Source organism: Equus caballus, chromosome 30, assembly GCF_041296265.1.
Source record: "Equus caballus isolate H_3958 breed thoroughbred chromosome 30, TB-T2T, whole genome shotgun sequence".
In the NCBI taxonomy this organism is placed as follows: domain Eukaryota; kingdom Metazoa; phylum Chordata; class Mammalia; order Perissodactyla; family Equidae; genus Equus; species Equus caballus.
This window is the reverse complement of record NC_091713.1, coordinates 36,281,751-36,305,656: the sequence shown is the minus strand read 5'-3', so window position 1 is coordinate 36,305,656 and position 23,906 is coordinate 36,281,751. Positions and strand designations below refer to the sequence as shown.

The following is a 23,906-nucleotide window of genomic DNA, read 5'->3' as shown; positions in this document are numbered from 1 at the left end:
TGGGGCTGTGAGGCTGAGTCGGGAAGCTTTGTTTTTTTTGTTTCTTTAAAGGATAGAGGAGACTTGAACATTTTTACAGGACTCAGAGCCCATTGATGAAGAGGTTCTAAAGGAGAATGGAGAGGTTGGGTTAGGGGCAAAGGCATTGGCGGTAAACGAAATATTTCAGCTGATTGATAGATGAGTCCTGTAAGAATTCAGAGGAAGAGGAAATTCCTTGGGAGTGGCTAGTCCAGCTTCATAGAAGAGGTGAGATTTGAGTTGGGCTCTGAAGCGCAGGTAAGATTTTGAGAGGCAGAGAAAAAGAAGAGTGCATTGTAGGAAGGGAAAGTTGTGTGAGAGTAAAGGTGGGAAAGTTTAAGGGGTGCTCAGAAGAGGGCACGTAGATCAGTGTTGCCGGAGTGAGCAGTTGGTATGAAGTGGTAAGGAGATAAAATTGGAGGGGTGCGTTATGGTTAGTTTGTTACGGGCTTAATTTCCATGGCAAGGGATGTGAGTCTTATCCTGTAGGAAGTGGGAAGTCATTGAAAGTGTTTGACCAGGAATTGACATTTTGAGATTCCCGTTTCAGGAGAATTAAGGTGGTATAGGATGTAAAAATGGACTGAAAACAAGAGGAAATTGTTGACGGGGCAATCAGACTGCGGTAGTTCAGGCATGAGTTGATAAGGGTCTGAACTAAGGTGATGGCAAGGAAGATGCAACGAAAGGAATCGATCTTGTCTAAAGACAACAGGTTGATAAGAATCGGTACAGTTTGGTGATGATGGATCGATGCGTGAGTGGGCTGAGGATGCTGAAGGACCAAGAAGGGGCAACATAACTCTGAGAGTCTGTCTGATGTGACAGTTACGGGGAAGACGTGGAGGAGAGATTCTAAGAAACTAGCTTATCGAGACTTCCCACAGAGTGATTTTAGTGTTTAATATAGACCATTCATCTTAAGTGAATTTAACAATGTCTTGTTTGTGGTTAAGGTTAATTTTTTTTCTGACTTCTACTAGAAAGCAGGAATCACATTTCAAATGGACAACCATTTGCCAAACCTTGTCAATCTGAACGAGGATCCTCAGCTATCGGAGATGCTATTATATATGATAAAAGAAGGCACAACTACAGTTGGGAAGCATAAGCCGAACTCCAGCCACGATATTCAGTTGTCTGGGGTGCTGATTGCTGACGATCATTGGTATGTTATTCGAGAAAAATAAAAGGCACCTGTTCATTTTTCAGGAGGCTTCCATGTCTTCTGGATAACGTGAGGTTTCTTCCACATGAGGCATTCATTTATGCTGATTCTTTGGGATAATTCCTTAATGCATCTTTTAGCCAGGAAAACAGACATTCTGAGTGTCTTGTAGGGACGGTTGGTCAGTTACTCTCCTTAGGGGGTACGACGTAATAGTGCTCTCTGTTTTTGTTTTGGTGTACGTGATCTGTTGGCTGAGGGATAATATCTTGGAATTATAATCATAGGCATGAAACTAAACTTCTGTCTTATATGGCAGGATCTTTGGTTGGATTGACAAATTTAAATGTTTGTTTGATGTGAATTTCATTAATATGAATTGAATGATACTGTACGCATTGTTGGCATGATAGTGTCTGTAAAGTTTTTTGTCTCCACATTGTGTTTTCAAGATTTATCCATATTGATGCTCTTTCATTTTCATTGCTGTATTCCATTGTATGAATTTATCTATCTTTCATGTTATTACAGTCTGTTTTGTTGATAGACATTTGGGTTGTTTCTGATTTTTTGCTACCACGATATTTCTGAGTATTCTTGTATGTGCAAATGTGCAGAGTTTCTCTGGGTCAGTTTCCCAGATGATAAACTGAGATGTGAGTCCTCAGGGCAGCTGGAGGGACCTTTGGAGGCCTGACCTGCCAGATAGTCATGTCTGGTTGTGAGCAGCCTTTCTCTTTACCCTGTGTGCTGTATAAATGTTATGATTTTCTAATTATGCTGCAGTAATAATAACCTTAAAAGTTTGGGAAGCACTCTTAAATTGTATGTCAAAGAGTACTTGAAATATTAGGTTGTAGGATATGTGCCTATTCAACTTTACTTGGTGATTTCAAATTGTTTTCCAAAATGATTATCAGTTTCTACTGCCGCTGGCACTGAGGGTACCTGTTACTGCGCATCCTTGTCAACACTTAGTACCAACAGATTTTAATTTATGCCACTCAGGTCGACATGAAACGGTATCTCATTGTGGCTTCATTTTGCATTTCTTTGACTAATCATCTTTTCATTTATTCATTGGCCATTTTAGTTTTCACTTCTGTGACTTGCCTGTTAATGTCTTCTGTCCATTTTTCAGCTGGATTGTTTGTTTTTTTCTTAGTAGTTTGTAGGTGATCCTAGGTACTCTGGTTGCGAGCCTCTGTGAGTTTTGCCTGTTGCAGATGTCTTTTTTCCAGCGTGTGGCTCATCTTTTCACTCTCTCATGGTGCCTTTTGATGGATTGAAGTTCTGGGTTTTATTCTGGTACATAGCATCAGTCTTTTCCTTTAGGTTGTCAGTGTTTGTGTCTTGTTTAAGAAATCCTTTCTACATTGAGGTCATAGAGACGTTCTAAATGTTCTTCTGCGTGTTTTTAAGTTTTGCTTTCACATTTAAGTCCTTAAGTCGCCTGGAGTTTTTTGTTTGGTGTGAAGTAGGGATGTAAATTCATTTATTTTCTATGTGAATAACCACTTCTACCAGTACCATATATTAAATAGTGGATTGTTTCTTTTGTGATCTGCAGTGTTCATATAAAAACGTTGCAAAAATATGGGAGTGTTTCTTCCCACTGATACCCACTTAATTACTTGAGGTTTCTGATAAGTCTTTCTATTGCCTATGTTTTTCAGCTCCTTTGGCTCTTCATTATTAATTGTTTTCTTTCTTTTTTTTCTTTCAACATTTTATTTATTTATTTATTTTTATTTAGTTATTTTGTTTTTGAGGAAGATTAGCCCTGAGCTAACTGCTGCCAGTCCTCCTCTTTTTGCTGAGGAAGACTGGCCCTGAGCTAACATCCATGCCCATCTTCCTCTACTTTATATGTGGGATGCCTGCCACAGCATGGCTTGACACGTGGTGCCATGTCCGCACCTGGGATCCGAACCGGCGAACCCTGGGCTGGCGAAGCGGAATGTGAGAACTTAACCGCTGCACCACGGGCTGGCCCCTCAATTGTTTTCCATAACGAATAAATCCAATATGATTTACACTAGGGCAGTGATACAGAATGTGCTCCCAAATTGTTGAGAGTCCAGCAGGGCACGAGGAAGCCCCCATTGCCTGGTGCTCGGCATTTCTCCCTTTAGTCACTCCTCAGTGTTTGTCTTCTTCACTAGACCGTGAACTTTGTGGGAGCTGGTTTCCTGTCTGTCCTCACTGCCGAGACAGAACCGGCCCTTGGGGCTCAGTGAATGAAAGGGCTTCAGGACCTGTCAGTGTGCATTAATGTTCGATGGGTCTCACAGACTTGGTGCTTGCGAGTAGCAAGAAGGAAGAGTTCACGTCTAGCTGGAGCCCTAAAGAAAAGCTTAGGGAACTCTGGCGTTTCACTTGGGGCTGGGAGGGTGATGGAGATGAGGGAGAGGACGTCCTGTGCTGAAGGGGTGACTCAGACAAAGGAGGAAGGCCCATGCTAAGACAAGTTCAGGTGGGTGCTTATGGGGAAATCGTGCTGGATAAGGGAGGCGGCGGTTGAAGCCAGATTGCGGGGCCAGAATGCCAGGCCGAGGAATTGGATGGCAGAGCGGATAGAACTGGGAGAGGGAAGGGACCAGAGCCAGTAGACGTGGTTTAGACGCGAAACTGGGGCAGGGACGCGTTGCCCAGGGGTGAGCTCCTCTTCCCAGGTGCTCTTCTCGGGGTGCTGTCAGTGAGCTGTCACTCTTTTGTGGTGGACCCGGAGCCCAGTCAGCAGCCGGTGGTTTTGGTTAGGACTCAGCTTTTGCTGTGGTTTTCTTTCTTTCTACCCAGTTAATCCAAACGTGAATTGGACTTTGGGGTTTCTTCCTATTCTCTGAATAAAAAGACTCAAAGGAATATGTAGCATTTTGAGCTGATTTTCCACAGTATCATCCTCTCGTCATCAGGGTCAGTTAATTCGATGACTAAAGGGGGTACACTGTGATCCACAGGCTCTTCTTTCTTCTGAGTTTCTCTACTTTTCACCAGAGGAAAATGTTTGTTGTTTGTTCCATTATTAAAACTCATGTGCAAACCAGAAAGTTAGAAAAGTAAAAAATAAAAACACCTAAAATTGTTCCATTTATAAGGAAACTGTTGTCAATATTTTAATATGTTTTTTTCCTTGAATTTTTCCTATTTTTTAAAAAAATCTTTGGGGAGAAGGGTTAGCTTTTTACAAAGTAGTTTAATCAAAATACATACAGTGACAATTCTTCCCCCACTGCTGGATAGAATTGCTAGGGAGGCTAGGCTTTTTCACCAAACTTCAAACTCTAGTTGGAGGAAAATAAGAGAATTTTAAATTATTGTTGTCGCAAATTGATATGAACCTTGACAGCAGAGGAATAACCCGTGCAGGATGATCTCATACTGCCTTTTTCTCACTTTTTAGTCTGTGCTTTGCATTGTCCTGTCATTGTGATAATGTGCTTCCTGTCTTGACAGTACTATCAAGAGTTTCGATGGGACGGTGACTATCGTCCCAGTCGGGGAAGCGAAGACGTATGTAAATGGAAAGCGTATTTTGGAGCCCACAGTATTACATCATGTAAGTTGGCTGGTGCTAAAATGTCAGAAACTGTTTGACTTTGAGCAAGGCATTAATGATTAATGTTTTGAGTCCTGGTTTTCTCCTCTGTAAAACAAGGTCGTGAACTAGATTAAGGACTTTTTCCACTCCTAAAGTCCTCTTTCCTGTTCATTCATTCATTGCCTTCCTTTGTGCAAAGACAAAAGGTCTGTCACCGTGAGCCAGAACCTGAGGAGCTGACCACTGACGGCGTCGGATGTGTCCAGTGAAGAGCTGGGCTCTGGATCAGGCCAGACAGGATTGAAGCCCTGACCCTGCCATTTGCAGCATGACCTTTGCAAAGTTAATTAACCAGGGCGGTTGTACAGCACCCATGTCAGGGCACTTTGATGATTGCGTTAGGAGAGCCGGCGTAAAGCCGTCTGTGGCAGGCAAAGACCTGTGGTCACTTCATGTATGTCCTGCCTCTCAGGGGTGAGGAAGGATTCAAGGAAGTAATTCGTGTGCAGTTCTTAAGAATGTCTGCAAATCAGGAGCTCGGTGAATGCTTCTGATTGCCCTTGTTAAGCTCCGTGCTCTTTAGTTTCCTCCTTCCTGACGGCGGGTTAGTAATATGTATCTCGTTGAGCTGTGAGACAGGAATGAGATGGTGTGTGTGTCACGTGTTTGCCACAGTTCTTGGCAGGTGGAAAGTATGTAATAAGTGTTAGTTGCTGTGATGTTTATGGTTATCATTAGTGATACTAAACTATATCGAATTATTGAATGTGGTGGTTGGTCCCATGCAATTGTTTGGTCCACGCTCGTCTCAAGTGGCAACTTTTGTGTGTGCCATAGGGTGATCGGGTGATCCTTGGCGGAGACCATTATTTTAGGTTGAACCATCCGGTGGAAGTCCAGAAAGGACCAAGACCATCCGGCAGAGATGCTCTTACGAGCGAGGGTCCAAAAGACTTTGAATTTGCAAAAAATGAGCTGCTCCTGGCGCAGAGAGCACAGTAAGTATCCTCGCTGTGTGAGACAGACAGCATGTGGGGTCTAGACCTGCAGAGCTAATCCCACTGCACCAGGCTCTAGTGGTCCACCCTCCGTGCTGGCCTCTAGTGACGTAATCTTTTCTCTTAGTGCATTCATTCATTCAACAAACATTGGGTAGATACTGGGCATCTGTCAGTGTACTAGGTGCTGGGAATAGAGAGTAATTGAAACTTAGCTCCTACACTGGAGGAATTCATCATCTCCTGGGACTGACAGATAGACAGTTGTGACAGTGTCAATCAGAGTCCCACACTGTGAAGCTTATGGAGTGACTCCTGGCCCCGACCCCAGATCTGCAAAGGTTTCCAGAGGATGAGAAGACGTCCCCTGGAACGGAGTCCCCAGAGATATCAGAAGTTAGCCGGGAAGGCTGGAGGTGTACCTTGGTTTTTCTTTTCTTCTTTTGCTCGGTTTTAGCTCACGTGATATTTTAGAATTTCTGATTTAAGCAGTATCCTTGTGAACTAAATGGTAAAGTATGCATAAATAAAATGCTAGAGAGTGTGGACTCAAAGGACATGGAATCGAAGAATTCGAAGCAGCCGTGAGAGAGACGTTAGCAGAGTCTCAGTGTTAGCGAGCCCACCGGGAGCCAGGTCTGGAGGGCGGACTGGGGGAGCAGGGCTGCAGCTGCAGACGGCTCAGAGACGCCTGCCGTCGGGAGGGTGCCGGGGCCCAGGGGAGAGGGAGTCCACAGGCCTGGTGGCTGGAGAGGAAGCAGGAGGAGGCGTTCAGTGACTGCTGTGGGCTGGACTCATCTTGCTTTGTCACCTTCAAAAAGTTGAACTTGCTTTTGCTCTCTTTTTTTAAGTTGTGGTGCAGTCTACATAGCATAAAATTCAGCATTTTAACAATTTGTAAGTGTATAGTTCAGTGATGTTCCGTACATTCACGTTGTTGTGCGGACATCACCACCGTCCATCTCAGAACTTGTTCGTCATCCCAAACTGCAGACCTCTGTCCCCATAAAACACCAACCCCCCTCCCTTCTCCCAGACCCTGGTGACCACTGGCCCTCTTTCTTTTGACATTATCTTTTCAGTAAAATTGGGAGTGGAAATTTCTATACAGTGCAATTGCTAAAGCATTGATTTTATTAAGGAGAAAGAAGCTTCTAGTTTTCTATAATTATTGATGCTTTTCCTCCTGTATAATGAAAGGTAACAAAGCTCATTTAATGTTTTGACCTATCAAAATGCCAAATTATTATAAATGGTTGAAAACATAGGGTGCAATCTCTGCTTTATCAGCTCTTGTATCACGTGCTTCTAGAGTCATTTCAGTAGGTTCCTAATCTATGACCTAGACATGAATTGAAAGATATGGATATGTGAAATACAGTTTTTGCTCTAACCATTGTTAGTTTAACATAAAATACCGTTATTTTGTGTTTACTATGGTGTTAATGATAATATTTACCACAATGCTCACTATGACATCATATTTTTATAACTTATGTCCCTTAAGCATTAGAAAACCATATTTACTTAATATCAGACACCTGCAATAGTAACCAAGTCAGAAATAAGCAAATTGTCATCCTTTTATATTTTCTTTGTGTAAACAATTCTACAGCTAATAAATATTTAAGAACACTATCGACAGAATGTCAGAAATTAAGTTTTAAGACTTAAATTCTTGTTTAATGGAAAACATTGAATATGACTGAGAACCGTTGTGGTAACTGAAGAATTTGTGACGACGTGCCCTGGAAATATTTTGCTGCTTTGTAGACTCGAGGCAGAAATAAAAGACGCACGGTTGAAAGCCAAGGAAGAAATGATGCAAGGAATCCAGATCGCGAAAGAAATGGCTCAGCAAGAGCTTTCTTCTCAAAAAGCCACATATGAAGGCAAAATAAGAGCGCTGGAGGCAGAATTGGTAACGGGCAGAATTGGTTATCCTTCCTCTGCGGGTGCCCCCTGCGTGACGTGCTGGCTGCGGGATGGGTCAGGGGACGGGGAGGGTCACGGTAGAGCAGAAGCCCCAGCGCGTCTCGGCCGCTTGATTTTTGCCTTGGAAAGCCAGTTGTAGAAGATGCGTGGCTGCTGGAAGAGGAACGAGGCGATTCTGTCCTCCAGCCACGCGGGCCGGGCTCTCTCCAGGGTTCCCGGGCCATCTTGCATCCCCAGACACCCCTCTTAGGGGAGACTGCCCTCAGAGCTTGGCTGGCGACAGTCATTTTCAGTTAGATCGTCAACCTGAGTGAGGCGGGGAGACCAGGGGGCGGCTTTCTATTATTAGAGGGTCAATTTCTTGTGCACTGATTAAAGAAAGGGACTTTTGTACTTTTCTTGGTATCATTTTTGAAAAAAAAATCCTTTACATTTTTGCCCTAATTATTTTATATTATTGTTCTTTAAAGAAAGAAGAGTCTGAAAGGAAGAAAATGCAGGAAATAACTAACCAAAAGGCTCATCACAAAATTGAGGAGTTAGAAAAGGCAAAGCAGCTGCTGGAGCAGGAGATATGTATCAACAGGAAGCGGTTAGAGATGGAGACTCTGGCTACGAAACAGGTAAGTCATATTAGAGCTAGTTGGAGCTATTTTGAGGAAAAGCTAGCTTTTTTTTTTTTTTTTTAACAATTTATAGGCTCTTGATAGGAGATGGCCAAACCCAGATGTGCAGACGAGAAGGGCTCTTCCTGCCTGGGAGCGTCCATCCTGGAGCTGCTCACAGATCTGCTCACACAGCAGCACACAGGGTTTGAAAGGGACAGAGCTGTTATTTCCAGCTAGTTCCATTCCAATTTTCTCTCTTTATTCATCCACGACTGTCCTGTGATCAGTCGTGCCAGATGATGTAGAGTGAAACCGTGCTGGGGCGTGCTATATAGAGGGCGGAAAGGCCGAGCTCTTCCCCTGCTTACCCTTGAGAGCAGAGACGAGGCAGGCGCTGGCCGGAGAGGCTGTGGAGGACTCCCGGGGGGCATTTGTTCCCTGACTTATGAGATCGGGCACTGGCTTTTGTCATCTCGCTGAGGTGGAGGCATCTTTCAAGGGCCAACTCACATTAACCAAGTTCACAAGACTGAAGCATAACACCGGAATGTCAGTATGTAGTACCTCCAGTCACCTTCCTGTCGGCCATTCTTTCTCTTCAGATTGCTGATTTTCAAAGTGTGGTCCTGAGACCGTCAGCATCGCCTGTCGGAAAGCAGGTTCTTAGGCCCCACTCCAGAGCTCCCGAGTGAGAGTCCCCCGGGCGGGGCCCGAATCTGTTGTAACAGGCCCTGCGGGGCTTCTGGCGAACACCAAAGTTTGAGCCGCTGTGTAATTTCTGCTTTCTTTCTTTATATCTGCCAGTTTGGCTCTCAAATGGCAATTTTTTTTTTTCGAAGTTTGTGATGGGGTGGAAGAAAATACTCCTAGTAACCCCAGAGTACTGATACTGTAACGTGGTGGTAATGCCTGTGTTAGCCAGCTGTAGGACAGAAGGGCTTGTGCACTGGCTCGGAGTTTTAGGAGAAAAACGTGGAACTGCTTAAATCTTACACTCTGATTATTAGTGGGCTATTTTAGGCTTATTTGTGTCAAATGAGGTTTTTTTGTGTCTTTTAAATTTAGCTTTTTTCTTTAGTCAACAAATGTTCTTGAGTGTGGGCTTGTTGGAGTAGTTTTTTCTTTTTTTTTTGTTAAGGTTTTTATATTTCCTTTCAATTGGAAGAAAAAGATTAATCTATGTCATCAAAAACTCCTAATGATTTTGTTGTGGGAGGAAAAATCATTTTAGAAAGATGTTTTATAATTCATTTTTTAAAAGCCTTTCCTGCTCAATAAAACGTGTTAAACGTGTATGCTTAATAAAATGTGTAAAATGAGACTGAATGGCAGGGTGTTACATTATCAGTCTGATTTATAACTTCTTTCTTCGCATTTTCTCATGTATGGATCTGTGTGAATATTAATTAGGCCTTAGAAGACCACAGCATCCGCCATGCAAGAATTCTGGAAGCTTTAGAAACGGAGAAGCAAAAAATTGCTAAAGAAGTACAGATTCTACAACAAAGTCAGACTAATAGGGATAAAACTTTTACAAGTGAGTAGATAATGATTTTAGCATCATTTTCTGAAGTTGTGTGTTATTTCATGTAATTACTAAAATGTTAGAGTTAGTTGCCTTTGTGTATTCAAAATGTTTTATTCTAGATGTTGCTGCCTTTTCTGGATCCGAATAAATTTGTATGAATGATTGTTTTTAGAATATTCAGTTTTTAGAATATTTGGTTATAAAAGCAAATAGTTAAAATTCCAACTATTATTTTAATATGTAACATGTTTTTAAAAATACGATATCTTATTCTGATCCTTAATTCTTTTTTTTTTTTTTAAGATTTTATTTTTCCTTTTCCTCCCCAAAGCCCCGGTACATAGTTGCATATTTTTAGTTGTGGGTCCTTCTGGTTGTGCTCTGTGGGTCACCACCTCAGCGTGGCTTCATAAGCAGTGCCATATCTGTGCCCAGGATCCGAACCTGTGAAACCCTGGGCTGCCAAAGCAGAGCGCTCGAACTTAACCACTTGGCCACGGGGCTGGCCCCTGATCCTTAATTCTTATTTTATAAGAATTATTGTCCAGATTGTGCTTAATCAATGAGTACTTCATTTTCTTTCTCACTTGGACCTTATTTTTTTTGTACATATCTATACTTCTTTGTATAACACAGCATGTTTTCAATGTAAACGTTTTTTTCATTATGGACAATTTCAAACAAGCTGTAAAAGTGGACAGGTTACTACAGTAACCCCTCATGTACTTATCATCCAACTTCAGCAATTACCAACGCCTCTCCAGTTTTGTGTCAGCTATCCCCAACGGCCCGTCTCCCTGAACCATTTGGAGCAAATCCCAGACATCCTGCCATTTAATCAGTGGATACGTCGCGGTGTGTCTCTAACTAGAGAGAGACTCTTTTCTCTCTTCCCCTGTCGCTCTTTTAAGCATGACTACGACATTATCATCACACTTAAAAGTATTAGTAATGATTTCTTACATTCATCAACTATCTGGTCCCTATTCAAATTTCCTGGATTGTTTCATAAATTTTTTATATTTGTTTTGTTTGAATCAGGATACAAGCATGATCCACACGTTGTGTCGGTAGATACGCCTTTTAAGTCCCTTCATCTGTAAATTGGCTCTTCTCTTCTCTCTCTTTTTCCTCGTGTAGTTTTGTTGAAGAATTCAGTTATTTATCCCGTACAGTTCCCCAGATCTGGTTTTGCTGATGGCATCTCTGTGGTGTTGCTTACTAGGGTCCCCTGCCCCTATATCCTCTGTACAGGGCTAGGTATTTCTAGAGTCCTATCGTTCAGGTTCAAATTTTTAGCAAGAATACCTGGTAGTTGTATACTTTGTATGACTTCTATTTTTAAGTGACTTTAGAATTAATACTTTTTGTATCTCTTGCAGGAGAGAAATAAATACATTGTATTAATACATCTTTTTATTCCTCTTAGGGCCTAAAACAGTGCCTTGCAATGAATACTTGATTTTTTTAATCTGTATTAATAAGGAATTTTGTTCTTCCAAAAACGTGTTTTTAGTGGAATACTGATTATGAGTTTGACTGAATAATATAGAAAATATTTATGATAAAATCTTAAATTTAAATTAGGAACATGGAATTGTGGACTAAATTGTTTTCCTTTTTTTCGTTCTCATATCCTGATATATCTCTGTCTCTGTCTCGATATCTATCTATATTTTTTAAAATTTTTGGGCAAAGTAGAAAACGATTGCGGTTCTATATAAGTAAGGCTGTAGTGTACTTTACCTAATACTGTAAATAAGTTAGAAATTAGGAAAACAAGAAGTTAGAAAAAAAATCTTTAAAGGTATTAGAAGGAAAAGCATTGTCTTTGGCTTTTCCTCTCTTAGAAAATCCTGCCCCCCCGCCCCCGATCTCAGCTTCAGTTTCCCCCACGGGGGAATGGCCTCATTTCACATGAAGGATATTTTTATTTCACCACTGAGAGTTGAAGACAAGTTACTCAAATACCCCCTTCACCTTCTATAATATGTAGTTCAATTGGTCATATAAAATCAGTATTTTTTTTTAGGAAATGTTCTGCCTAGTGATTTGCGTTAGGCTCGCATGTGTATTTTGAATCTTCTCGGTGTGCTTTCTGTTAGTTCAGCTGAACTGGCGCTCCATGAAACTCTCGATGCTGATTCAGGAGGCCAACGCCATCAGCAGCAAGCTGAACAAGTGTTATGTGTTTGCCAGGTGAGTAATTAGTTAAATGACCTAATTGTAAAGGAGTTCTTTGTTTTAAACTAGTTGGCCTTCATGTCTTTCTTTTTTCTTTTTCTGGAGACACGCCATTCCACAGTGCCCGTCTAAGAGCACACGGGCGTCAGACCCCTCCGAGAGCTCCCCCTGCTGTGGAAAGGCTTTCAGCAGTTAACAGCCTAGTGTGCTTTATAAGCAGAATAATTTTAGATGTTTTAGGAATTTACCGATTTTCTTTTGAGTTGAAAATTTATCAGTGTCCTACATTTTAAAAGGAATGTATCATATTAGAATTTTTTAATTTTTAACATTTTTATGTAAGGAGTTATTTTAACACAGTATGTACTAACATGACTGCTGTAGTAAAAGTGCCTAACTTTGGAAAGATTAGTCTCTCAGGGGGCTGAGTTTTTATGGAAGGTACTCTAATGCAGAGAACTCCGAGTATAGATGGGTGTGTGTGTTTTAGGATAAGCGTTTTCCTTTCATGCCTCTTTCAGACATGATATAGCAGATAACGGAAGTGGTCCTGACACTTCTGTTCGGGTTCGTAACCTGCGACTGGGCATCTCCACTTTCTGGAGCCTGGAGAAGTTTGAATCTAAGCTTGCGGCAATGAAAGAACTTTACGAGGTTTGGCATATTGTTAAAATTTCTATAAACTTTTTGAAATAAAAAATACAAAAGTGACATGTTCCCAGTAAAGAAAATTTGGCAAATAAAAGAAAAGGTAGGGGCTGGCCCAGTGGCCGAGTGGTTAAGTTTGCGCAGGTTCGGATCCTGGGCACGGACCCAGCAAAAATCGAACACAAAGTTGTATTGAAAGAATGCCTATTCCGTGATCAGGGAGGGTCAGTTCCAGGCAGGCCAGGTGTGTTCATAACAGAAAACCCAGAAGATGGAGAGGAGTCCTTCCTCACTGGCAGTGTTTCTCTCTAGAGGGTGCTTTGAGAGTGGTTTAAAGTTTTTTCTTTGTGTTTATATGTATTGATAGTTTCCAAATTTTCTACAATAAATGTGGATCGATTGTGTAATTAGAACCCCCCCAAAACACTGTACTGAGGTCTTCTGATCATTCTTGCCTTGACACACACATTAAAATCTGGTACGTGAGTTACCTCATTACCCTGCTTCCTACTTTCAGCTGTTTGTTGCAATCTTCTTTACTTATTTTTCCCATGTAATTAGGCTATTTCTGAATCAAGCTCTATATAGTATTTTGCCAGAACTTTAATTGATATTGCTTTATTTAAATTAAAATATAGATTATTATCATCAATATGTTCAGCCAGGAAGTGATTGAATCTTAATGCTGTCAGGTTATTCTTTTATTTCTCTTCTGAGGATTTTTGTCTTTTTTGTTTTTACTTTGTTTTCTAAATCCCAAGTTAATTATTTCTGAAATATTTAATGATTCTGTTGCTTTTATTAGTAGATCTCTTTCAATATAATTCCTAGCATCATGTGATTTTTAAAAAATTTTATCAGGAATGTGATTTTTTTCAGACTTTTATCAGATAACCTGTGATTTTGCTCATTTTATGTTGTAAATCCAACAAAGTGTTTAAACCTTTTTTCTTAATTGCTAGGCATTTTTAAACCCATAATTATTAGAAACTATATATTTTATTTTCCTTAGAGTAATCCTGGTAACAAGAGTGAAGATGTCTTTTGTGATCCTGAAGATGAATGGGAGCCTGACATTACAGATGCGCCAGTTTCTTCATTTTCTAGAAGGAGGTAAAGACATTTTTGTTACTGGTTTTCTTGTTCTGGGTATACATATATATCATTTCCTTATTTTAAAAGAGCTATTTATTTTTGCGGTGCATATGTCTGTAAAGAGAACCCTGTAATGTAAGAGAAATAATATGTTACTGATCAAATTACAGCACTTAGGACTTTAAATTGTTTATCAGTTAGAAAAGGAATGAAAATATCCAGTATTTCACCATGTAAGTGTTAAAAGCAACTTAGAATAGCATTAATCTAATTTCCTATAAAAATGAACAATGTTTATTACTTTTAAATTACCCTTTCTTGAGAACTTGGCATATTCTGTGATGCTTTATTGTAAGTTATAGAGTTTTAAATGCAGTCTTGTTAGTATGAGCACCATGGAAGAATAAATCATGGGGATAGAGCACTTCTATATGTGACAAATGCTGCTTGTTAACTAAAGACATGAAAGACTTCCACAGTGAACAGATGCTTTTCAAGGAAACGTTAGTTCTGCTTAGACTCCAGATGCTCAGACTGTGGAGAGGCAAAGGACATAATAGAAAGGCTTTCATCTTAGAATTCAGTTAGTCCATTAGTTTGGTTGTTAAACAAATAGTTCTTTTTAAATGAATGCTTCTCAGTTTGGTTTTTAAACAAGACTGCTGTCTACCGTGTCCTGAGGATACAAAGATGAATAAAGAATGCTCCCTGTCCTCAAGGACCAGGGATGGAGGAAACTAGAGGCAGGAGCAGCTGATAAAGATGTGAACTAAGGCCGAGCAGAAGGACTGGACGGGAGAATCAGGTTTATGTGTATTCAGGAGGCAGAATCAATGGGACTTGGTGGCTGGTTGGGGGTTGAGAGCGATGAAGGGCTCAAGGATGAATCCTGGTTTAACTTGGGTGACTGACTGGAGGAAAATGGTGTTCCCTGAGGTGGAGGGTAAGATGAGTTTGTTTTTGAACACGGTGAGTTTGAAGTTGCCAGGGGACATCCACGTGTATATTTGGGTCTAAAACTTGGAAGGAGGGACTTGGGAATTTTCAGGGTGTAAAGGTCAGTGGCATTCATCCAACAGAAGCACCATCACTCCCAAGAACATATATTAAATGCATGCTGAGCATTATCTCATTTAGTACTTACCACAAAACTAAGAAGTTGGTGCTGCCATCACCACCGTTTTACAGCGGAAGTAACTGAGGATTTAAAGAGGTTAGTAACTTGTCCAAAGTCCCAGAGCTGACAGGAGGAAGAGCTGGTGCTCAAATTGGTGCTGAACCTCTTAGTCTCAAGTTCTGTGCCCAATGCACAATAAGCTCGTCACTGAGACATGGTGCTTGGAGACGGAGAAAGGTTTATTCGTATTGGCCAGAACAGAAGGCAGGAGGATAGGCACTCTCAAACCTGCCTTGAGAAAGAAGAAAGCAGGGGGTCTTTACAGAGTGAAGGGGCTTGCAGGAGGAGCTTCAGAGAAACCAAAGGGGAATCCTTGTTTCTTTCATTCCAGATAAGCCCTTGGGCAATCTGACTTCTGGGCGTCAAGGGCAGGTGGGGGCTGGTTGTCTGGTGATGTAACTTCCTTGAAGGCATTCTTTTTCTTCTGCAAAAGAAGCTCATAAATGCTTGTGACCCTTGAGTCACCCCTCATGTTAAACAAGAAAACAGCAAATTAACAAGGTTAACTTCTTTTGATCTGTGTCTGTGCTGGGAACAAGGTCAAAGGGTAATCCTGTTCTTGTTGAATATTGACAGTGACCCTCAGGTACCCACTTCAAAATCCAGGTTTGAGTGACTCCAAAGATCCCGGTTTTCTTGCCTGCTCTGCCCTATTGCCTCTCTGTTATATATGAAAGGGCAGCATCCTTCTGGTTAAGTAAGTTTTTGCACTTCATTGCCTTCAGCTCAGGTCCGAGTCCGTTGGGGTTTCCAACCTTCTTAGGCCTTTCTTGTGGTGGGTCACACTTATTTTAAAGTCATTTATAAAATCTCCTCAAGGAGACGGTCTACTTCATAGTGACCCTTCCCCTGGTGGCTTTTGCTTTATTGACTACCTTCTAACTGCTGTGCTACCGTGTGAACTAGCTGAAACGTCACAGGCTCTACACGACAGCTGCAGATTTCAAGCTGGGAGAGATACAAAGCATGTCCTTTACATGGACGCTGAGCTCCTTGAGTGTAGGGACACCATCTCTATCCCCTGCAGTGATGTCGAGTAAAAAGTCACAGAGCCGATTAGAGTCTGAGCTCTGCTCTGTGCTCAGGGTGCCTGTGGGCAAATGCCCTTGTGTCTTTAGGCTTTAGTTTTCTCATTTATAGAATGGAGACCTAAGAGGTCCTGTATAAAACGCAGCTGCTTCTCCTACTCCTTCTACTGTGGCCGCTGAACTGTAACGTGGGACTGATGACGATGATGACGTTGCAGAGTTAGGAGGAGTAGAGACGATTGTGTAAAGTCCTACTCTGGTGGGTGGGTGTTCAGCAGGTGCAGCTCTTGTACTGAGTGCTCAGTGTGTATCGAAGAGGATTGAATCTTGGCCACAGAGAGGATGTGATTTCTGATCCGACACCAATAAACAAACATGTGTCTTCAGGGATTTACCTCGAGGCCTTCGAAGGAGAGCTGGGCTCTGGCACCAGAATGAGCTCAGCAGTCCTGGGGTGGACCTGGGCGCCATGGGGTGGAACAGGATGGGGTGGACCTGGGCGCTATGGGGTGGAACTGGGCGCCATGGGTGGAAGGGGATGGGGTGGACCTGGGCGCCATGGGGTGGAACTGGGCGGGATGGGGTGGAACTGGGCGCCATGGGGTGGAACTGGGTGCCATGGGGTGGAACAGGATGGGGTGGAACTTGGCGGGATGAGGTGGAACTGAGCGGGATGGAATGGAACTGGGTGCCATGAGGTGGAACAGGATGGGGTGGACCTGGGTGCCATGGGGTGGAACTGGGCGCCATGAGGTGGGATGGTGTGGGGTGGACCTGGGCGCCATGGGGTGGAACGGGATGGGGTGGACCTGGGCGCCATGGGGTGGAACTGGGCAGGATGGGGTGGACCTGGGCGCCATGGGGTGGAACGGGAGGGGGTTGACCTGGGCGCCATGGGGTGGACCTGGGCACCATGGGGTGGAACTGGGCACCATGGGGTGGAACTGGGCACCATGGGGTGGGACGGGATGGGGTGGAACTGGGCACCATGGGGTGGGACGGGATGGGGTGGAACTGGGAACCGTGGAGTGGGATGGGGTTGAATTCCGTGGATGGGGCTTGGGATGCTTAGCCAATAGAGTGACATAAGCCTCCCAGAAATTCAAACCAGACCCACAAATCCATCAGCGGATGATTTATAAATTCCTGTAGATTTTAGAATTATTGGTTTTTATTTTTTTTATCATAAGCAGATACAAACTTTGTGTATGTAGAATTGTGGATCACAATATGAGCGTTAGTGACTAATGAACATTAAAATGTTAGCCTATTGAAAGTTGGTGATTTATATCTTATTTCCTGCTGACTTTAGGTCAATAATTAGGGACCCAATAGAAGTTTAAAGTGTTACTGAAAGATAATATTTTCTAAGATTTTGAAATTAGGTGTTTTCATTTGGCAGAGACGTTTTTGAGAACTTCTATAATTTAAAAGTATCATTTTAAAAAAAATGAATTGCTCTTGGTCAGAGACCTTGTATGTGAAGTTTCAGCCTTGTAAGAATGTTTATGACAGAATTGCAAACTCTGAGAGTGCTCGCAGGTAATGGAAACGCTGACAGATTCTTCATTACGGACCTGCCCCTGGGCAATGAGATGCCACAGTTGTTCTGCCATAAAATAGACTGGTTTGGCTGCCTGTAAATTTTGACATGTACTGTCGACAGCTGAAAGTAAAATTTCGCCTGATGTTAAGTAAGAATTCTTTGAAGGGCATGTGACAAGCATTTTCTTTATTTGACTGTAAGCATTGTTTAATATGAGAGTGCTGAGGGAGAAAGTTTTCCTGGTTGAGACTTAGTGTAGCATAAGGCACCCTTTCGTTCCAGTCCTAAGTACGAAACAGTGTCAGCGTTGAGAGTGAATGTTTCCTCTCCCTGTTATTAGTCACATTTCTTTGTTCCTCTTATAGGAATTCAAGGGGAAAATTTGCATTTGAAACCTTTAGGCTCCTCCAGATGGAATGCTTTTGTTTCACAATCTTTGCAGCAAACAGTATCTTCCTTTGAGTGGCCGACAGCAGTGCAGAGTTCTGTTCAGAGAAGACTTCGAAGGGTCCAGTAGCTTTAGACCTGGGTCACAGCCCGAGTGGCTTCATTGACATCCACAGGGCTAGAGCTGGAGTTTAGACAATGGATAGAGGAATGGCAAAATGGAAGGAGACTGCTTTTTCCAGAAGCAATTAGAAAGAGTAACAGCTAGACAGCCAGTCACACTCAAGGGAGAGATTGGAGGGTTTCTGTGGGCTGAGGGAGCAAAGAGAGCGGTGGACACGGAATCATTTCCTCCCCTGTTCTGGCTACACTTCACAGGTGCTATGCCTTTCACACAGTATAGCAAATATTTACCTGAATGTTTATTTACCTAGATCGTTTAAAATCCTTCCCAGGATAGTTCGCTCAGGATAGATCCAAGCTTCCTTAAGTGGCACATAAAGTCAGCCTCCAGCCGGCCCTGCGCGCCGCCCAGCCCCATTCCTGGCACGCTCTCCCGCCCAGACTGCATCCCTCTGAGCCCCCTCCGGTTCTCCCAGTCGAGTACTTTCTCTTATCGCCGGGTCTCCCCACATGCTGTGCCTATGTCTGAAACACACTGTTCCCTGCTTCCCAAGCCTGCTCCCCATTGGCTGACTCCTACTCACCCCTCAGTGTCCCTGCTCCAGGAGGCCCTGCCGAGTCCTCGGGCCGGTCGGGATCTTCTCCAGAGTCTGCCTCAGCACTCTGGGCTCTCATCACACTCACCACTCTACTGTAGTTGTTTGCCTGGTTTCTCCCGTTTCCTGTGGACCTTGAGCTCAGTGAGCCCAGGAACCATGTTTGCTGTGTTTCCCACAGTGCCCAGAGCCTGTAAATAGCGGTACTCTATAAATAATTATTCTAATCAATTAGCTCTGTGCTTCTTAGAACAATACCTGTAAATAGTAAAATTCTTGCTCAGTGAACCAAATTAATTTAATCCTTGATGAAAATGTTGCCACGGAGGACACACACATGCATGTCCATTTTCTTTAGAGAATTAGAAATAAATATTCTTAATAATTATTCCATGTAGTATATAACTACTAATCTTATGGTTTATCTTCTTCCAGGAGCAGGAGTTTGATGAAGAACAGAAGAATTTCTGGCTGTTTACAAGACGTACAAGCCCACTCAATGCAGAACATGCATTCTTCACATTCATCAGGTGCTTGTTTCATCACATTTTCTTGTATAACGAGAAAGCCTCAAGTCCTGGCTCCACCACTGCCTTGTTTCATGTTCTTGTGTAAATCATTTTGTCTCCGGAAGCTTCCGTTTCTGCTGTACAATGCGGAGAGTGCTGGACGGCCCCTTCCCCTCCTAAAATCCCGTGATTTATGTCACAGCCTTTCAGTAGAATGGCTAATTCAAATGTGGAAGACGTGTTCAGAAGTGTGTAGGAATATTACTTTCTTAGAAGTGAAAAATGCGAAGTGTAGAAGATTGTGTGTTATAGACTCTCATTTGTGCGAGGAGAAAACAGACGTGTACGCGTGTGCTTGCACACGGGTAAGATCCCTGGAGGGCTGCGTGGGGGCCGGCAAGCGCTGGTCGGCGGAAGGACTTTGTCCACGGCAGCCCCTTTGGTGCCCTCGGAATTTTGTCCAATACGCCTGTATCATCTATTACAAAGTTACTGTAATTGAGAAAGTGTTTAAAAGAAACGTTATAGGAATGATTCCACTGAATGATTATTTTATACCAATATTGATTATAATGTTAATTTTCCTACAGAAGCGGGGATACACTGTAGATTTGTATGTGTAGCTACTTGTAATAATTAAGATTACTCCCTGGTGACAATGGACTATTACACGACAATAAAAAGGAAGCTCTGAGTCATACAGCAACCTGGGTGAATCCCAAAAACATGTTGAGTGAAAGAAACCACATAGTAGAGAGTACCTCCTGTATGATTCTGTTTATATGGAGTTCAAGAGCAGGCACAACCCCTCCATGGCGAGGGGCACCAGGGGCAGAGCAGGATAGTGGGCACGGGGAGTCCTGGGGTGGGTGATGGCAGCATTGTGCACAACTCCTCCATGGCGAGGGGCACCAGGGGCAGAGTGGCATAGTGGGCATGGGGAGCCCTGGGGTGGGTGACGGCGGCGTTGTGCACCTGCTGTGAGTGGGGTGACACTGGTGTGTGTACAGACGTGTGAAAACAAGAAGCTGTACGCTTAAGATGTGCACACTTCACAGAAGATCAATTACAACTTTGTAAACAAAAAGTTTTAAAATTACTGTGTAATGTCATAATCTATTTGATTAAGGTGTTAGTGGACTGTGAGTAGCCATGAAAGGTCTCATCTTGACTTTAAAATAAAGACATTATGGTTTCTTTTTTTTAAGTTATAAAATTATCTTTTGGGAAGATAATTATCTTACTCCTTGTTTAATCTAAGGTAGAACAAAATATGCTAGAGGCTTTTTATTTACCAGCAAAATGAAAGCCTATATATCTGTGGTAGCAGCTGATTCATTCAGTGTTACTGGGGAGTAAGATGTCTTAGAAAAGTACTTTTTCCAGATAACTAAACTTTCTCTTTTTGGGCCATTTTTTAAGAGCCCTTCTTAAAAATGAAAACATTAAGGGGAAGTCAGAAATATGAGAGGTCCTTGCTTTTCGCAGTTCCGGAGAGGGAAATGGGAGCCCAGCTGTGCGTTTGGCGGGGCCCTGCCTGGGCGGCTGTGAGGCCCCGGGAGGAACGCGGGCCTGCTGGGCGCAGAGGGCGCTCGCCAGCTGCGGGAGGGCCAGCAGGGGTCTCAGCGTCTCACCTGAAGGCCACACTTTTAACCCAGATTTTTGCCGTCTCCTACAGTGCTGGTGCTGGGGTCACGAGTGCACTGGGACAGTTACCTTCTTAAGCGGAGGATGTCCAGTTAACTGTTCATCATGTTAGAATGTGGCCACCAGCCTCGTCACTGTATTGACTCGTTATTACCCTGTGGTGATACAGCTCTGGGTTTTGCAGCTTTTCTTTTTTCTCTTCCCAAATCAAGCTCTTGTCTTTGTTCTAGGCGCTTGATAGTCCCCTCCTTGTGCCTTTGTCTCATCTTCCCTTTCAGTTCGCTGTTCCTAGTTGCCTCTGGCCCGGACCAGGAAGCTCAGCTTGTGTATTAAATGAGAATCATTTACCCATGTGTTGCATTCCAGGACAAAGTTATTTCCAGAGGCTCCGAATGAGCTCTTTCCAGCCTTTCTGTTTCCTTCTGGTTTGCTCGGTGCTTAGACAGTCAGGCTGAGAGCCTGCGTCCCGGCCCGTGTGCACTGGCTGTCGTCGTCCGCTGGCCGCAGCCTGTCGTGGTGACACCGTGCTGGAGAAGGAGCGATTTTAAAGTAGTGTTACAGACACGTTCCTTTTACCGTAGTTTGCCCTAGAATTGCCTGCTTTTCCAGCTTATGAATTAATCACATTTATTTCTTTGGATTATGTTTATATTATTTTATTTTACGTAGCTGCCATTGTCTTCACCAGGTCAGTGTTCCTTGGGTGTTACCAAAAAGTAAAGGAGATTAAACCTGTGGTTACCTGGACGCTGGATTCTCTGTTACCAGTCTTGTGTTTGAGGAGCTGGTAGCCTCTGGGTCGAGGCAGCTGAGAGGCTAGTGGATCGCTCTGTGGGACCGTGCTCTCACTCTGGCGTACAGAAGTGAGGACGTGTTGAAAGAAGAGTAACCTGTTTTGCGTTCATCGACCGCTGGTTCTGTAATTGCTTTCATTAATGCACTGGTTTGAAAGTATTGTCCTGAAGACTAGGCTTAAGATGGCTCTTTTCTGCCGATATAGGTTTGCTGGAGAAATCAAGCACCATTTACTCGAATTCAGCAGAATCGTTTCTTCCTGGAATCTGCAAAGAATTGATTGGTTCATCATTAGATTTTCTTGGACAGAGTTATAATGAAGAACAAACGATGGCAGACAGCCTGATTAATAATTTTCTTAAAATTGACGACGGGCTACTTGCCATTTCCAAAGCTCACGAAGAACAAGATGAAGACAGTCCGTGCAACCGTAAGCAACCCTCTGCCGTGCTGGCTCGCACGCGTGGCTCTTTTCTGCACATTACACTTTGTTCTGAATGGCTGTTCCTCACATCTGGCTTGTGCTTTCTGACGACGGTAAAATGTTTTAATGGCGATCATATGATCATCTTTTATTTGGAGAGGATTTCTTCTAATAATTTTTCTTCTCCTTTCAAGTGTTCTCTTCAGATCGAGCAACCCAGTCCTTCACGATCCAGGTGGCAGGTGCCTTCGAGCAGCTGGTGGTGCTGACCACACACTGGCTGAGTGACTCTGTGTCTTGCACCAGCACAGCCAGCCTTGGGGATGAATTGAGACAAGAAGTTAAAAATCTCGGAGGCTACTTGCAGTTATTTTTGCAGGTAAGTTGATCTCCTGATCACTTGAAGAATTTGGTTGTTCTGTAAGGATTTCTTGACTTCCCACTGTCCGCATCTTCCCCAAAATTAGATCTGCGGGTTTCAGAGGGCTACTGGTTTGAACTCCTGGGACTGTGGATGCCTATGATTGATTTATTGACCCAAGATTTCACATGGCTGTCTGTGTGCCGGGCACTAGGAGGGCCAAGTGACTTACGAATACTGACTCCTGTAATCCTCACATCCACCCCAGGAGGGGCTGCGGTGATTTCACCATTTCATAACCGAGGGAGTAGGGGCGCTGGGAGGGTGAGTGGCCTGTCTAGGTCACGTAACTGGTAAGTGATGGCTTTGAACCCAGGCAGTCTTGGGCCCAGAGTTGTGCCCCCTCCCCTCACACCATGCGGGCCCCCATGCGGGCTGTTGGGGAGGGAGGCAGAGTCTTGCTCTGGTTATGGGTTGGGTTTCAGCTGGTGGTGAGCTAGTCGCAAGCCTGCTGATACAGAGGCCAGGAAAGTAATTTTGTTTTCTTGCTTACCTGCATCAGATAAGGTGAGGTTGGGCTGTAAGGAAGAAGTAGGATGAAAGCTTACTTTCCCTCACATAAAATCCGGAGGTAGGCATGGCGGCTGTGCTCCAGAGTCCTGGGGATCCTGGCTCCTCCCCGTGCACCCTCCGTGCCTAACGCATGGCCCTTGATATCAGGGTCCACCAGGGCGGTGGAGTTCAATGCACAAGGGGAAGGACTGACAAAGGAAGGGCCAAGTGGGCCTCCTTTTAAGGGAAGTTTCTGGAAGTTGCCATATGACATTTGTATTTGTGTATCTTTGGCCAGAGCTTCGTCACATGCCCTCATCCAGCTGCAAGTGTCACTGGGGATGTGTTGTTGTTGTTGTTGAGGAAGACCCGCCCTGAGCTAACGTCCGTGCCCGTCTTCCTCCACTTTGTATGTGGGGTGCCGCCACCGCGTGGCTGAGGAGGGGAGCAGGTCCATGCCTGGGATCCGAACCTGTGACCTGGGCCGCTGAAGCAGAGTGCGCGGAACTGTAACCACTCAGCCACGGGGCTGGCCCTAGTGTTTCTCATTCTGGATGGCTCTGTGCCGACCACATAATCAGGGTTTGGTTCTGTGGAAGGCCTGGGGATCGACCTTGGAGAATACCCAGTCATCGCCCCATCAGAGCACTCCTGCCTGAGAATTCCTTGAATATGCCAGGAGAGCAGGCGTGGAGATACCAAAAGGGATAGGTGTCGCTTGTTAAAGTGGATAATTCGGCCTCAGGACAGCATGTTCTAGAATATCTGGACAAATCTGATGCTACGGTGCCCGCCAGATGGCTCTCCACCGTGCTTGTTGCAGTGGAAGTTTGGTTGTGTCAGCCTCCTGAGTGGGCTGTTTACTTGCTCGACTTTGGAAACCGTTCTTTGACAGTCTGGCCTAACTGCTCAAACCGAAATCAGACGTTTAGTTTGAACGGCCCGTTGCTCTCCCCTGGAGGTGTTTCCGGGTCTCTCCAAGGCTTGGTGAGGCATTTCTCGTACTGCCTCTCCGATGACCGTGTGCTTCACCCG

General features: G+C 43.7%; 1 protein-coding gene across 3 annotated transcripts in view; it reads left to right on the top strand.

The window, feature by feature from the left end:
• Positions 1-23,906, top strand: part of KIF14 (kinesin family member 14) — a 52,806-nt gene that overhangs the window by 20,911 nt on the left and 7,989 nt on the right. For all 3 annotated transcript variants that reach the window (XM_023632473.2, XM_014738101.3, XM_023632471.2), the window contains 12 exons: positions 1,005-1,189; positions 4,646-4,748; positions 5,568-5,728; positions 7,502-7,649; positions 8,134-8,286; positions 9,682-9,808; positions 11,905-11,998; positions 12,505-12,637; positions 13,644-13,744; positions 19,019-19,113; positions 21,740-21,964; positions 22,153-22,337. In XM_023632473.2, coding sequence (XP_023488241.1) covers positions 1,005-1,189; positions 4,646-4,748; positions 5,568-5,728; positions 7,502-7,649; positions 8,134-8,286; positions 9,682-9,808; positions 11,905-11,998; positions 12,505-12,637; positions 13,644-13,744; positions 19,019-19,113; positions 21,740-21,964; positions 22,153-22,337 — 1,710 coding nt within the window. The remainder of the gene's footprint in view (positions 1-1,004; positions 1,190-4,645; positions 4,749-5,567; positions 5,729-7,501; positions 7,650-8,133; positions 8,287-9,681; positions 9,809-11,904; positions 11,999-12,504; positions 12,638-13,643; positions 13,745-19,018; positions 19,114-21,739; positions 21,965-22,152; positions 22,338-23,906) is intronic.